The 16,563-nt window shown below is 45.3% G+C and overlaps 1 protein-coding gene across 1 annotated transcript in view; it reads right to left on the minus strand.

Moving 5' to 3' along the window:
* Window positions 1–16,563, minus strand: part of LOC146010111 (uncharacterized) — a 92,884-nt gene that overhangs the window by 49,247 nt on the left and 27,074 nt on the right. Inside the window, exon 7 of the mRNA XM_083151033.1 lies at window positions 7,884–9,291. Coding sequence (XP_083007159.1) covers window positions 7,884–9,291 — 1,408 coding nt within the window. The remainder of the gene's footprint in view (window positions 1–7,883; window positions 9,292–16,563) is intronic.

Here is a 16,563-nt window from a genome sequence, read left to right on the forward strand (position 1 = left end):
TTGCCAGTATGTAACATGGAGCACTGGCAAATGTGTCCCTTATTGTGCATGAGACGCACTTGCACCCGCACCCCCGTTGTTCACGAGACGCACGCGCCCAAAGCCCTAACCGTCTCCCTGAAGCAGACACGGGCAGGGTTGCCGTACCCAGCCGCACGAATTACTGAGACGAACTTGCGTACAAGATGCTAGGCAATGGAGCAAGTCTCCGCCGGGGATCTATTAGAGGCGCTCACTAGGTTTGTCAGGGACACCGGGGACAGAGCTGCAGCTCGTGGGGACAGTACGGTGACTACGCTGACTATGCAGGGCTGCCGCGGGGACACTATGCTGGGAAGCCATTGGCCTACGCTGACAACGTCGCGTAACGTGGCGCCGTGAGACTACAGAAGTACCAAAAAGCACATTATATGTAAATAACTGACATAACCCAGGTTTTAAATATAATAATATTCATATGTTCAGACCAAGTACACAATCACAGGGCTGGTTACAAAATTATGTGTCTCAGACCAGTGTGCCATTACAGCATCACGCATTTTTCAGCTAATGTTTACATTTGTCAAGCATACCAGACAGACATCTGCATCTCTTTAAAGCACTAATAGCTGTATTGTATTTACCCACACGTGTGCAGTTACTGTTAAACAAGTCAGAGATCACGATGAAACTACGATCTGAAAACATCAGGAATATTTGTAGCTTTTAAGGTCAAATGGTGGGTTCGGTTAGAGATTAAATGGAATTTTAATGGGTTGCAGCTGTATTTTTTATGACATCCATTCAAATAACATTTATTATCTAATCTGGTCGCTGACCCCCTTTAAAATTATACATCCAAGGGTCAGATTTTTTTCCACAACAACTGTTGAAACAAACCCATTTCCATTCTTGTTGCTGCTTTATTGGGTTCTGAAATTTCTCCCAAAATGTTTGTGTTTTTCAGTTTTGATTATTTGAGTTCTTTATTTTGTATTCAGGAACATTCTATCTTTGTTGTCATTATTTTTTTTTTTTTTACCTGTTCTCTGGGACAGGTGGATAGACTCTACACACTTTGTTTAGTGTGGTTGTTTTGCCTAGGACGGGTATTGGATAGACATGACCATTTCATCTACTAACTCCACTAGAGTACAGTCCTCACTGAAATTCATCTCACGGAATGTGGAGGGGTTGAACCCCCCTGTTAAGAGATGTAAGATACTTACACACTTGAAACGTCTTAAACCTGATATATCATTTCTACAGGAAATGCATAGGGACATTGGTGATGCTTATGTATTGAAAACAATAAACAGCCAATCAGTGCTTCCCAGTGGGTCCCTTTAAAGAATAGCCGCGCCGTTGGGTCTGCGTACAGTATGCAGTTTATCTGCAATGTGTTCATCTTGCTGCTGTGTAATGATGATTGTTAAAATATGCAAAAAATATTAATTTATTTAATTTATAGATCGTAAAGCACATCATACCTTTGATTAATTTTGATGATATTATCAAATAATGCATAAATTATGACACTGACTGTCCGATCTAGTGCTTCAGCAAAGTGGGACTCAGTGCGTAGATTGCCCGTTCTGATTCACGATAGGTGCTCAGCTCATTCCTGTTCAGACGACAGATCAAAAGCAAATAGCGTGAAATTGTCGAGGTACTCTTCATGGTCAATTAGTATACCTGAATCTGATTTCTCCTTATTTGTTATCTGTATGAGTGACATGTACTCACGAACTGCACTGTAACCTTCAAAGTCTGGTTGAAACGGCTTAGCCAGATGTGGGGTTCCATCCAGATAAAGGGATGCAAAGTGTACATTTTTATGTTCAAAACATAGAGTTCCTGTCATAGGCTCCTGAAAACGCTTCATTGTCTACAAACACAGCTATACCAGTGTTTGGTACTTGGCCTAAAAACAGATTTTCTTAATTGAATACTTTACTTCCATCTGGTACACTATACAGCACATATGGTGGGGCCGGGGATGGTCGCACGCACGTGAGCTCCCGGCTCCCATCCCCTTCCCAGCTGGAGAAGCGGAGAGGGGGAGACTCTGCACCATGCAGGGGGAGAGGAGGCGAAGAACGAGGAGAGGTGATGGAGGACAGAGGAGCTGAAACAGAGGGAAGCGGATGACCTTCGGCACTCCCCCCCCCCCCACCACCACCACAGCCAGGAGACGGGGCGCTCAGACGCCAGGCGGGTGAGAGGAGATGGAAGAAGTGGACGACTCATGTTCACTGACACCCTGCGCAGTACAATGACACTCTGTACCCCAAACCTCCATGCCACACCACTACCGCATGTGCACCCAGGTGGGTACGGAGGAAGCGGGCAGCCCCCGATGTGGCAGCCCCCCTCCCCCGGAACAGGCGCCAAACCAGGCTGCTACAGCGGGACAGCAAAATCCCCTGGCCGCACGAGTACCCGGCGCACCACATTTTGCAGGCTTCAACAACTCCAATGGACTCCTTCATTACCTGTGTATATCTTAGAAATTCTAGTGCATATATTCACTAGGGGTCCAACCATTATCCTAAATATTAATGAGAGTCCTGTGCGAATAGCAATCGTCTTTTCTTCATTTCCTATGGACTCCAACTACTGGCCCACGGCCACACTGACTGACTCTTCTGACTATCCTTCACCCCCTCTCCCTGCACTGCATGCTGGAGCTCACTCCACCTTAGCTCCAGCCAGGGCCCTGACAGGCTGCCCCCCCCCCCCCCCTACAGTCTAAGGCTCCATCCCGTAGTGTGCTGTAGGGGAGATGGCCTGTTGAGCCCTTCCTGCTTCTGTCCATGAGCAGCATGACCAAGATGGCACTGCAAATGGCTGCCTAGGAACTGTGCCACTCAGCCATATGTACCCCTGTGTCTCCCCTGTCTCGTACACTGCATAGCAACCTATAACTGTACTGTCTCTTATTCCCTGCCTGGCTGCTGCGATGACCACTGGAGCCTGCCTAGGCGCTGTGCAGCTCGGTGGGTATGTGTTGCCTGTGTGAGAACTGTACTGTCTCATCTTATATTAACTGCCTGGCTGCTGCAATGACCAGTGGCGCCGCTGAATTGGCTGCCTAGTCGCTGTACAACTCAGCTGGTATGTGTTCCCTGTGTCATAATTGTACTGTCTCTACCTGCTGTTGCACAGCAATACACATCAAATTCCTAGTGTATGCAAGTATACCTGCCCAATAAAGCAGATTCTGATTTTTATACCAACACGATCATTTGCGTCTTTCGCGTTGCCGCTTAACAAGGCTTGAGCATGTCTGATCCGGACGGCTAGCGAGACCTGGACTCTTTTCACAAACAGGGACGCTGTCTCTACCAACATTAAGCAGAATGAGTCTTTGTTTCTGTGAGTTTCATTTCCAGATCAACAGCATTTAAACGTTAGCTTATGTTGATGACAAAGGTTGCAGTGTAGCGGGCCCAAAGAAACATCCACTTGGCTGAATAAAGTTGCTATGGGGTAATTAAATCAGGGGACTCATGGCACTTTCAGTATTGCCATATTATCGGCATGTATGATCTTACAGTTCAGCGACGTGTTCACATCATAGTAGTGTTCGCCACAGGCCACTATGTAGAATTCAAGTGGAGCAGTCTGGGATAATGCCACTAAAGGTTGAATATGGACATATAGATTTTTCTCTATGCTGGTATCATTGTGTATAAATGACATTCTTAAAAAAAAAATGTCACCAACGTTGGTTTCCATTTTTGTCTAAGTTGCTCTTGCTCCCATTTTTGGTTAAAAGGGGCATGCACCAAGGTGGAAGTTGTGTCGAACGCTTCCTGCCCCTTTCCTCGTATAAATTAACCTGGATCCATCTTGCTTTGCATCATGTAAATTTATTCACAACAGCAATTGTGGCTTTTTCGATTGCGTGCTGCTTTCTTCATGTGGGGTTTTGCCAACTCCAGACCTGTTTAGAAAAGAGGAACCGCATTTCTGACCAGGCATCGAAAAATGGTGCCTAACCCGCAACCGTACATGTACGCACTGCCGTGAAAGCCGGGTAATCCGTTACTGGCTTGAGTTTTATAACATTGCACGTAGAGAACCGGATTGCCACAATTTTTTATGGCGACCTTGCCAATTACTAAAGTTTGGCTTTGCGACATCTGGCATTTGCTTTCCGGAACTTAAATGCGATGTTCTCGTTTTGGGCGTTTATCTCTATGGCTATCGTGTCAAAATGCGCTTTGCACAATGGCACAAAATTGGACTTCTCATACCGTATAGTGATCATCTCATTGTTATGACCCCTTATTTCAACAGTCCGCAACAGTGGTACATAATTGTCGCCGACCCTCTGGTGCTCGATTAATGTCTGTGTCACGGCTGGTGTGTTGGGAAGCCCTGACAGCCTTTGAAGGTGGGACCTTGTTGACAGGTTCTAGAATCAAGTGGGGTGGTTGTATGTAACTATCACATAAAGGTTGTGGGTAGCAGTGAGAGCTGCCGTTCCATATTACTGGAAGCAGAGATTCTTCTCGTATCACTGGAGATCCCAGTATTCTCATCAGCTTAGAGGCAGCTGATATATGTTACATTGTCTTATTGTTGATGACCACAGCTCGTTCAAGCGAGTCGTACCATAGCTTTAATCCACCTTTCACGGATGGAGGACTGTGAGGGTTCGTGTGGTGCTCAGGAACCACTCTAGGACTCGCAGAGGTAGGGTTAAATCATGCTGGTTTAATGATAGAAGGTTACATAAGAAAACACAAATAAGATAGCGTCCCTTTAAGAAACAAAACTTGCAAAGCAATAGTGCTCTAATACTTCTTAGAGTCGATGATAAACTGAAAGTCTGTTAATGAAAGTCTTATAACTGGAGATCACGCCCCTGGGTGTAATAATTAGGGAGGAGTTTCTGAGAAGTAGGAGGAGAGCTTGACCAATGGTAGATACTGGTTAAGACAGTACTTGTGGCTGGTCGGACTGGTTACTGTAAGGAAGTTGAGAGAAAGGTAAAACTGAAGACCAAATTGAATGAGAAGTGTGACTAAGGTTATAGCTGTGAAGAGTGGATGTGGATGGTACAGGGGCCCGATTAACCCAGCTGGTGAAGTGGCGGCGGGCCACAGGGCTGGACTGGGATAATATAAGCAGATTCCAGGATCGGAAAGGACTATCAGGCAAAGGAGCAGGAATGAGCCAGATAGCCAGGAGTCTTCAGCTGTGGCTAGCTAGAAAGACTTCTAAATCCCTAGGGAGCAACTGCCATTTGCTGACCATCTCAGAGGGGCGGAAACAGACCTGGCTGGCCCAATGGAGCTTTTGCCCTCATCAAAGATGGTGGTGCCAGCCTCGCCACCATACCAGAGTCACTGCTGCCGCCGGGACCTGCAATTCCCACTGGACCCTCCAGACACAGTCCTGCCGCTGTCACCCGGGACCCGCTGCACCACAGGAGAGCCATCGGCAAACACGGAGGGGTGAGTAATGGACCCGCCGTGCGCCGTGGCTGCTCCTGACACCACCATACAGTTTATGCAGATTCATTTCGGCATTGAATACTTGGATTAGCCCTTCAACAGTTTCATAAAAACCTGGTTTAACGCACACCCTCGTGACAGCCACAGTCACGTACTTCGATTGTATTCCAGGGGTGCCGGTACTGTATTTCTGTAAGAGCTATTTCCCATTTGCGGTTGAAGTCTAAGTCTATCAGCATAGCCAGTTTAGTATATAGTTTTGTCATATACGGAAATGTATTGGCTGAGGCGTAGCCCGGCAGCGTTATATAGCATGATTTATTATCCATCGCCCTCTTTTTATATATATCTTTTACCTCCGATGCCTCAACCCAACTATTAAATTTTGAGGGGTATCCTCGCCACTTAACTAACACTTATTTCCGACCTCTGACAGCCTTATTTTTTAAATCTTTTCCACTTTGTAAACCTCATTATAGTTATTTGGTATGTTTTGTAGCTCATCCGGGTAAAAACTGCCTGTTATAGTCTCATCGTAGAGGTCCTCCAGCTTGTAAAGCGGCTTAAGACCTGTAGTGTTTACACTGTAGCCTTTATGAAAAAATGTCCTTATATTTGGAAATACAGACGTGGTCACCGATTCCTAAACAAACAGGTATTTTCTTACTTATAATGTAAAACGTCGTCTTAAAGACCCTCAAAGCGTTAGAGTAATTCACAGAGCTTGGAACGCACTTTATCATTCTATGGAAAGCGTTATTATAGCCGCGTATAAAGTCTTGTAAAATATCTCTATATCTGTAGGTAATCTTCGCCGTGAAATAGCGCCACATTTGTGTTTTTAAAGTCCTATCGAAACACTCTATAACTGCCGCTTTCACATCAGTATTGGTTGTAAAATGCTGTATAACGTACTTTTCTAATACCTTTTTTTTTAGGACTTAGGGCTGTATTCAATGAGAATTATTCTCCGTGCATGGCGAGAGATTTTTTCTCTCGCCATGCACTCGCCCTGTTCCGGAGGGCTCGCTGCCACTCCTGCTCCCACTATTCAATGTGGTTAAGACTCGCGGCGAGTCTTAACCCCTACAGCGGATGAGCGTCCGCGGCAGGGAGCCGGTGGCAGCCAGGGAGATTAAAGTCTCCCTGGCTGCCCCAGAACATATGTGGAGGGGAGGTGGGCTCCCCGGGACCCAGGCAGCACATGCTGCCCCCCCCTATAGCCAGCGGGGGACTCCGTATTCACTGCACCCGATCGTGCATATGTAATGATCGGGTGCAGTGAATATATGAATATCTAATGAGCCCCCTGCTGGCTGCTCTGTGTAAAAAATAAAAATATATTTTTTTTTAAATTAAATATATATTCATGTGCTATAAGCACATGAATAAAAATAACATGCCCTTTCACAGAGAAATATTCCTAAATTTTTTGACACCAAAATTAAAAAAAAAAAACTTTTAGTTTAAAAGTTCACATTCCACTTCTCCATGAAAAGATGGAGAATTGCTACACGGAGAGACACGGGGAAAATCACTTAGAAAGATGGCGAAAATATCACATTGAATAGGGTGGTTCACTTTTGGAGAGCAAAATGCTCCTTCCAACACGAAAATAGCACAAACTCGACATAAAACACGGCAAATTTTTCTCATTGAATACTGCCCTTAGTTTAGAAACTCTTTACCGTTATCAGTTTTTAGCTTCTTTGGCACGGCCACCTGCTGGAATACTTTTTCAATAATCATTAGCGCCTGTCGTAGCGGTCAGACCATGTTACTGAATATATCGATGATGGTTCATATATATTTAATACCGTCGTTGTACTTTGACAGGTCTATGAGCGAAACCAAAATCATACGCAAACCATGTGGCTTTCAGTTTTCTCAACGACTTGTACAATGTGTATGTGTTTTGCTCTTCTAAACATTTTCTTACGTGGGATATTTGAAATACATTTTTAACTGCTTCATAATATTTATCAACACCGCAATAACTGCCTTTGTTTTAATACGTCATAATAGGCTTCTTTCAGCCTCTTGTTTTGACGTGCAACGTTCGATTCAAAACAACTATCTTTTTTATATGAAATGATATCAAAGCATCTCCAGTTCATATCAAAAGGGCGTACAAAGGGGAGTGATAGGGGGCATGGAAAGGGGATCTATTAACTGTCCATCTAAACATAGTCTATCTAATAATCCACAGCCGACGGATGATACAGGAATTCAGTATCTAAGCTCCATTTCATGTATCAGCTCATTTAAATTATATTTTTTGTGTGTGAGTTTTCTGGTGTCTAACAACAGTTGATTTATCTCTAAAACAACTCCCACATTCAGAGCATGAAAATGGTTTCTCGCCTGTGTGAAGTCTCTCTCGTATAACTAGACTCTTTTTGTCTAAAACATTCCTCACATTCAGAGCATGGAAATGGTTTCTCCCCTGTGTGAAGTCTCTCATGTGTAACTAGACTGTCTTTTTGTCTAAAACATTTCTCATATTCAGAGCATGGAAATGGTTTCTCCCCTGTGTGAAGTCTCTGATGTTTAACTAGATTGTGTTTTCGTCTAAAACATTTCCCACACTCAGGACATGAAAATGGTTTCTCGCCTGTGTGAAGTCTCTCGTGTGTAACTAGATTGTTTTTTTGTCTAAAACATCTCCCACACTCAGGACATGAAAATGGTTTCTCGCCTGTGTGAAGTCTCTCATGTTTAACTAGATTGTGTTTTTGTCTAAAACATTTCTCACATTCTGTGCATGAAAATGGTTTCTCACCTGTGTGAAGTCTCTCATGTCTAACTAGATTGTGTTTTTGTCTAAAACATTTCCCACACTCAGGACATGAAAATGGTTTCTCACCTGTGTGAAGTTTCTCGTGTGTAACTAGATGCTGTTTTTGTCTAAAACATTTCCCACACTCAGGACATGAAAATGGTTTCTCACCTGTGTGACTTCTCTTATGTTGAACAAGAGCTGATTTATTTAGGAAACATTTCCTACACTCAGGACAAGAAAATGGTTTCTCACCTGTGTGCAGTCTCTCATGTTTTAAAAGAGATGATTTACCTGTAAAATATTTCTCACATTCAGAGCATGGAAATGATTTCTCACCTGTGTGACTACGCTCATGTTTAACTAGATACGATTTATCTTTAAAACATTTCCCACACTCAGGACATGAAAATGGTTTATCACTTGTGTGAGTTCTCTCATGTGTAACAAGATTTGATTTACGTGTGAAATATTTCCCACATTCAGAACATGAAAATGGTTTATCACTTGTATGAGTTCTCTCATGTGTAACAAGATTTGATTTACGTGAGAAACATTTGCCACATTCAGAACATGAAAATGGTTTCTCACTTGTATGAGTTCTCTCATGTGCAACAAGATTTGATTTCCATGTGAAAGATTTCCCACATTCAGAACATGAAAATGGTTTTTCACCTGAGTGAACTCTTCCATGTCTAACAAGATCTGATTTATGTGTAAAACATTTCCCACATTCAGAACATGGAAATGTTTTCTCACCTGTGTGATGTCTCTGATGTAAAACAGAAACTGACTGATGTATAGAACTCTTACCAAACTCAGAACTGGATGATATTGTATCATCTTTATGGTCTGTACTGTGTTTAGTAAGGTCTGAATGATCAGGAGAAGGTTCCTCATGACTAGAGGGACCAGATGAAATATCTGCACTGTGAAATGTTGGGTGTGTATTGGGTATAATGGGGTTTTCCTCTGGAGACTCTTGTCTGATGTTCTTATCTTCTAGTATATAACCTGGAGACACAATGAGATCTCCCTCCGAGGTATTCCTGCTTGTGCGCCCATCTACAGGAAACAGATGAATGACAACAGACAGAATGGTTTACATTGAGAAGCAAATGTTCATGGATGTTTTAGCACTTAAACGTAACATGTCTAATGCTGCGTACACACTGGCCAATATATCGCTGGTCTGTGAATGACGTCGGTGAGACATATTGTGTCAGCTCTGCAACACAGCCGATGGTCAACATACCTAAAGCTAGATGGTGCATGGGCGATCTCCTGACCCCCCGTACACCCGCTGCAGTAGGCAGTGGAGATCTACAGCTGAATTGGCCCGCGCATGTAATTACACCCGCCCAGTTGTGACATTGGTTACTATGGATTGGGCAGGGTTTATAGAGAACACGCTGCCCAATCCATCCACAGATATATCTACAGATATATCTATAAGTATATACCCATCCTGAGGAATATATTTACGAAAGGACAATATTGATTGCTTTAAACTCGCTCTTAATCGATGCTGGACTTCCTGGGCTAGGACACATTTACTAACATTTAAAAATGAATATGAAAATCCAACTGTCAGTAAATGTGTGTTCTAGCACTAAAAGCACAACATCGATTAATATTGAATTTTAAATGGACCTTTAGTAAATAAACCCTAGGACTGAGCAGATTGCCTCCCCACACACTCTGGGGTCCCCCCTCGCCTACCATGATTTTACTATCTACTGACACCTCACCAACGATGCTGCAAGGCCGCTGTTTTAGCACCATCTAGGGATGCCAATCCCGGGGCATTCTCTCCATCCCAGAATTCGGGATTGAAAAATTCCCAATACCGAGATACCCAGGATCCCTGGATTGGCTTCCCTAATAAAATAAAAAAAAAATGCCCCGGCATTACCTTTATGGCAGGGTGCCGGTGGGTGGCTGGGAGTCGGGCCGGGGAGAGATGCTGTGCTGCTGGAGGCATGGCCGGGCGCTGGGGAGCTGGAGGTGCGTCTGAGAGCAGGGCTGGGGCATGCAGTGCGGCTGTGGGCGGGCAGAGCGGTTGTACGTCCTCCGGCAGTGCGGCTGTTCGACCTGCGCAGCGTGACCTCTGACCGTCACACTGCGCAGTGCTGCAGACATCAGAAACAGCCAGGCACATTGTGAGCGAGTGCTGAGACCCTGCCCGGCATTAGACTGCGCATGCAGTCTAATCGGAAAACCACGGGATTGGAGTTTATCAAAATCCTGCCATTTATTGGGCCAAATCCCGGGATTGGCCACCTTAGCGCCATCCTTACCTCAACCCTCTCTTACAATCCCCACATTCAGTCCCTGTCCCAGTACTGGCAGCTTCCAGGATCAGACCCTCTCTCACCCTGGAGACAACTAAGACCCTCATCCACTGGCCATCTCTACACTGGGTTAACTGTAACCTGCTCCTATTTGTCCTCCCAAACTTCCATCTCTGTCCAGGGCTCCTCTCCAACCTATATAAAGGATAGTGATGAGTGTGAAATTATGGTCACACACAAATTCCCTTTTACAAGACAGCACCACACAGCTGCGTAAATTTAATTCAATTTACAATTTCAATAACAATAGTTAAGAATTATGTGGTACAATATAGTGACTGGAAACCACACTCTAATACATTCACATTCAAATTGTTTCCCGTATAAGAAAGAAAAGTGTCCCGTGCTGTAGTTAGAGGTATAATAATTATTTGCGCCACCTGTTGGATTAGCTGGGTGTTGGTATCCAAAAAGGGCTAAGATCCTTTATGTTATTAAGGCAAATTTATATCCACTTTATATGCGTTTTTATTGGCTTATAGAATGATGATACTTCAGGCTAAAGAAAGTTCTCCGTTTGTAGAGGGTATCTGGAGTAACCAAGGTTGGTTCTCACGGTTGTCTCAAGCTCACCTGAGCGGCTGCCGCCGCTTGATGTTGTACTGCTAGATGTTGTTACAGACAGGGAGCGAGTCCTCCGTCTCCGCTTCCAAAAGCCGCCGTGTAAGTGGACTCGCCGGGAGGATCAAGTTGCCAGTTCAATTGTAGCCGCAAAGTATTTTGGACAAAAGCCAGCCGGGATCTGTCATAAGACCGGGAAAGTGGTGTTGTCAAGGAGTGTAATTATTTCCAGAGACCCCTTAGGGTCGAACGTTGGCCCTCCAGATGTTGTGAAACTACACATCCCAGCATGCTTTGCTATTAGAGAATGCTAAAACTATTGCAAAGCATGCTGGGATGTGTAGTTTCAAAACATCTGGAGGAGGGGGCGTGGCCTGGCAGGCAATGGTGGAAGACGCACTTGCTGCGAGCTCTCTACTCCCATAGCCTTGCCTTTACTGAATCCACCCTATTTGGCTAAAAATCTACTCCCCACTACATCAGGGGAGCCCCAGGCACACTCCGACTACACTCAGGGCAGAGCCGGCGGAATCGGGGGAGACATTAGGTCTCCTTGCGGGTTGCGGCCTGTCCCTGCCTTGCAAGCCGGGACCTGGATTAGCGGCCCGGCCACACAGTCGTGCGGTACCTCCTGAGTCGCGGCGCGACTTACATCCTCTCCCGGCGGCTTCCCACTGGGGGAACGACTGTCGCACTCCCGAGCGGCAGCCCGGCGCTGGAGGACGGACTCCCCGGCCGCCGGTCAGTCAGCGGCGCCCGCCATCTTGCCTCCTCCGTGGTCCCGGTGAGAGACTGCAGCATTGGAGCCGGCGGGGTGACTGGAGCCAGCAGCTGCACGCAGACCACCCTGTGAGTACCTCCGCACACCATACACTGAGTTCCCCCTGCCACAGTGTCTCCTCTCCCCCTGAGTAGCCTGGATCCTACTTGTCACCAGGTTTGAGTCCCTGGGGAAGGCTAGGTGGACCCCTGTCTCTCCACAGAGGGGACACAGCTTTAACAGCCCCAAGTACTCCTGAAGATTTACTGCTCTCAGTGGACCTGCCACAGCTACTTGGGTTTTCTGAGGCAGCCATACTATTATTGGCATTATCTTATCTAATAAATACCAATCGGGCTGCCCTACAGCAGACTATCTAGAGCTATTGTGAAATTGACGCTATAGAAAGGCTGCAGCCATTTCCAGCCCCCTGCTACTCTCTTCTATACCTGACCAGACTCAAAGAAGTCTTACATGCCTATAATCTATTACTGTGCCTGTGGCTCCATCTTGTGGCCTCTAGCCATATAACTTCTTCTCCATATACCTGTGAATGTTAAAGGAGATGATCTGACACACTCCACGTTATTCACCCGGACATGTAACCAAAGCAGACTGACACTTATCAAAACAACAGCACCCTCATCTGTTTGTTTCAGCCGCACAAATTATTGATCTGCATTTCGATATTGGCGAGGCTCCTGTCCGAATTATGCCTACTAAACACACCAAAACTCCCAAACCTGTCCCCCAGGTAGCCTTTTTTTAAACCTTCCCCAGCAAGACCCAAAACATTGGACGAGGTTGGTGAACAGCCACCCAAGAAAAACCTGCCTAACCCCTCGAGGCTGGATGCATCACATCTAACAGCTCTGCACCAGCCGCCAATGCGTTGGAAGATAGTCAAGCTCTTACTGTAGGCTCTATGAAACTACTTCTGTCACAATTTAAACAGGATGTTTCCGAAGAGTTTAAAGCAACGCTTCGGGACTGCAAGAAGTCAATTGATGACCATATTGAATCCAAGATGGGGGAGGTTGTCTCCTCTCATAACTATCTAATCTCTTCTCATGAGGCCCTGGAAGCGGAAGTTGCTGCCTTACGAGGTTAAGTCTCAGACCTGGAGGACAGATCGAGACGGAACAACATTAAAATGCGGGGAATTCCAGAATCGGTCTCAAATAGTAGCTTAAACGATTTTGCTGTGAATGTCTTCCAAAAGCTTCTTCCTAACAGACCCTCTGCAGACTTTCTGATAGACAGGATCCATAGACTGCCCAAGGCTAAAGGTGCCCCCACGGATGCCCCGCGAGATGTCCTAATGCGGATACGTTTCTTCCATGTGAAAGAAGCGATTCTCAAGGCTGCCAGACCGTCCGAAGATTCATCAAGAATTTTAGATCAGCTCCAAATATACGGTGACCTATCTCAAGCTACCTTGGCCAAGAGACGCTCCTTTTACCCCATAACCTCTGTTCTACGTAAAGAAAATATTCTGTACAGATGGGGGTTCCCCACGAAGCTGTTAATCAATCGAGAGGGTTCTACGATTGTTTTGTCTTCAGTTGACGAAGGAAAACGCTTGATATCAACACTAACTCCAGCGAGCACTTCAACTGCCCCGTCACCTGAGCGCGGACTCCAGCTGGACTGGTCTGCATCAGGGTCGAACCAGTGATCCTGTTATGTTTAGAAAACTTTTATTTCTCTTCACACTGCTTGCCTACAGTTTAAATGATATTGTTTAGATTTAAATCGACGTATTAAGCGGTCTAGAGAACCGTTTCTATTGCTTTCGCTATTGAAGTTGCTCAAATGCTCTCTTTTTGTTGTTATCTATATGTAGATGGTTGCTATCCTACCGTTTTGTCAGTCTTTCTACTGTTTGTTCAGGGGGTATGCTTTCTTTGTATGTACTCTCGGGCCTAGAAAATTCACCTTCAGCTTTCTGGGTTCTGTCCCCCCGGGCTATCTTGGGGGTTGATGGGACAAACTATTGAGAGTAATGGCCATCGATAATATTTACACTAGATCTTAGTAATGTTTGGTTACTGTTCCGGGTGTGAGTATGTTACCACTACCCCCACGCCGCCTTAGTGTGCCGCCATGGTACGGCGCCCAACTTTACCCCCATACGGGGGTCCACTCTTTTCCTCCCTCTTCCCTTCCCCTTCCCCTTTTTCTTGTTTTTTCCCTAGGCCCTAATTGGATACTTACACGCACTGTCTCTAATACAATTTTTTTTTTGTCTGACTCTGTTGTGTCAAGCTGTTTTCCAAATAGACGATAATGGTTAATGTCATCTCCATAAACGCCAAGGGTCTCAATTCTCCCAATAAGAGGAGGTTGGCCCTTAGATATTTCCACAAACATAAAATACAAATTGCTGCTGTTCAAGAAACACACTTTTTAGACTCAGCTCCCCCGTTATTTTCTGATAGGAACTACCCGCACTGCTACATGGCTAACGGTCCATCTAAAAAAGCCGGAGTTGCGATTCTTATATCGCAGCACTGCGCTTTCTCCCTCTCATCCCAATACTCGGACCCTGAAGGTAGATACCTGGTTTTAACTGGTTCTCTTGAAAATCGAGAAGTGACTATAGTGTCATGCTATGCCCCTAATACTAAGCAACTCCAATTTTGTAGAAAGCTTTGTACCAAAATTCAGCAATTGGCCAGGGGAGCATTGCTGCTCTTAGGTGACTTCAACTTGGTCCCAGACCCATCTTTGGATAGCTCACGCAAAGTGTCTCGGTCTTCCAGTCAGCCCTGTGGCCCCTCTATAGGTCTTCGCCAGCTCCTGGCGGAATATGACCTTTTTGATGTATGGCGGGTCAGACACCCTTCAGTACGGGATTATACCTTTTACTCCCATGTGCACGGCACTTACTCAAGAATCGATCTAGCCTTGTCTGATAAATGGTCCCTGGATTCCTTTAAGAAAATCAGTATTCTTCCCAGATCCTGGTCTGATCATTCCCCTATATATATATATATTGAGTGGGAAATAATGCGTAGAACAACTGCCCCGGGCCCGTGGCGCCTGGGTCGCCAGTTCAGCCGGAGGCTCGACAGGCTATATGCTCGTCAATAGACTACTATCTACAGGAGAACTCCCCCGAGGACACTACAACCTTTACTCACTGGTGTGCCCTTAAGGCAGTGGCTAGAGGATCTGCCATACAAATAGCAGCCAAGCTGAAAAGAGTATGCAAAATCTTTAGCACAAGCCGAATCTGAGCTTTCTACTCTAGAGGCTGCGCACAAGTCTAACCCAGCAGATAAAGCCTTGTGTAAGCGATTGAATGCAGCTAGAGATAAGGTGAACAGCTTTTATCTGGCAGAAGTCCAGCGCAATGTAAACAGGCTAAACCAGAAATTCTACCAACTTGGAAATAGGGAAGGTAGGCTATTGGCGAGGAAACTGAGGAGAAAGAGAGCAAAGGAAAAAATTTGTATGATCCATTCTGATTGGGGATTAAAAATATATGACCCAAACGAGATAGCCAACGCCTTTTCTGACTACTATTCTAAACTCTAGAACTTGAAAGATGACCCATCCATCTGCCAGCCCCATCATGAGAAGATAGTTAATTTTCTGGATAAAATCAACCTTCCTAGCTTATCCCCAGAGTCCTACCTGTCCCTTAATGCCCCTTGGACGCTGAAAGAGGTCCAAACCAGTATCGATTCCCTTCCATCTGATAAAGCCCCTGGGCCAGATAAGTTCCCCTCCAACTTCTATAAGACTTTTAAAGCCCAATTATCCCCGGTGCTACTCCAAGTCTTTAACGAGGCCTCTTTGGCCAAAAGCTTCACCCCTGAAATGTTAGAATCCCGTATCATTACTATCCCTAAACCGGGAAAACCTCCAACTTCAGTTCAGAATTACAGACCTATTGCACTTCTTAACTCTGACCTGAAACTGTACGCCAAATTAGTGGCTAACCGCATTAGTCCTCTACTCCCCTCCCTCATTAAAAATGACCAGGTTGGTTTTGTCATGGATAGACAAGCCCCAGATAATACACGCAGAGAGTTGGGGGTGATTGAATACTGCTCTTCAAAGAACATTCCCCTCTTAGTCCTATCGTTGGATGCCGAAAAGGCGTTTGATAGACTTCACTGGGGGTACATGAAAGCTACCTTGGAAAAATTTGGCTTTTATGGCCGGATACTTGACTCCATTTTAGCCCTCTACTCGTCCTCATCAGCCAGGGTGTTTGCAAATGGTTGTACTTCTTCGGGGTTCAAGATAACTAACGGTACCCGACAGGGATGCCCGCTTTCTCCTTTAATCTTTGCACTGGCGGTCGAGCCTCTGGCTGAACATATTAGGCGCAATGAAGATATCAGGGGCCCGATAATAGGCAACTCATCTCATAAAATCAGCCTCTTCGCTGATGATATTCTTGTGAATATTTTAGATCCCGACGTCTCCCTGCCAGCTCTTCATGGAGTGCTGCAGGACTACTCTGAAATATTATTTTAGAAGTTAAATACCAGTAAGACAGAAGCCCTCCCTCTGGGTTTTCCTCTGAGGCCGTTGACAGATTAAAAGCAAAATACAACTACTCGTGGCAAAAATCGGTCACTTAAGTATCTGGGCATAAACCTGGCGGCAGAACGACACCTGTTTGATTGTAACTACGGCCCACTG

This window comes from Crinia signifera, chromosome 6 (genome assembly GCF_055691185.1).
Source record: "Crinia signifera chromosome 6, ASM5569118v1, whole genome shotgun sequence".
NCBI classification, from domain to species: Eukaryota; Metazoa; Chordata; class Amphibia; order Anura; family Myobatrachidae; genus Crinia; species Crinia signifera.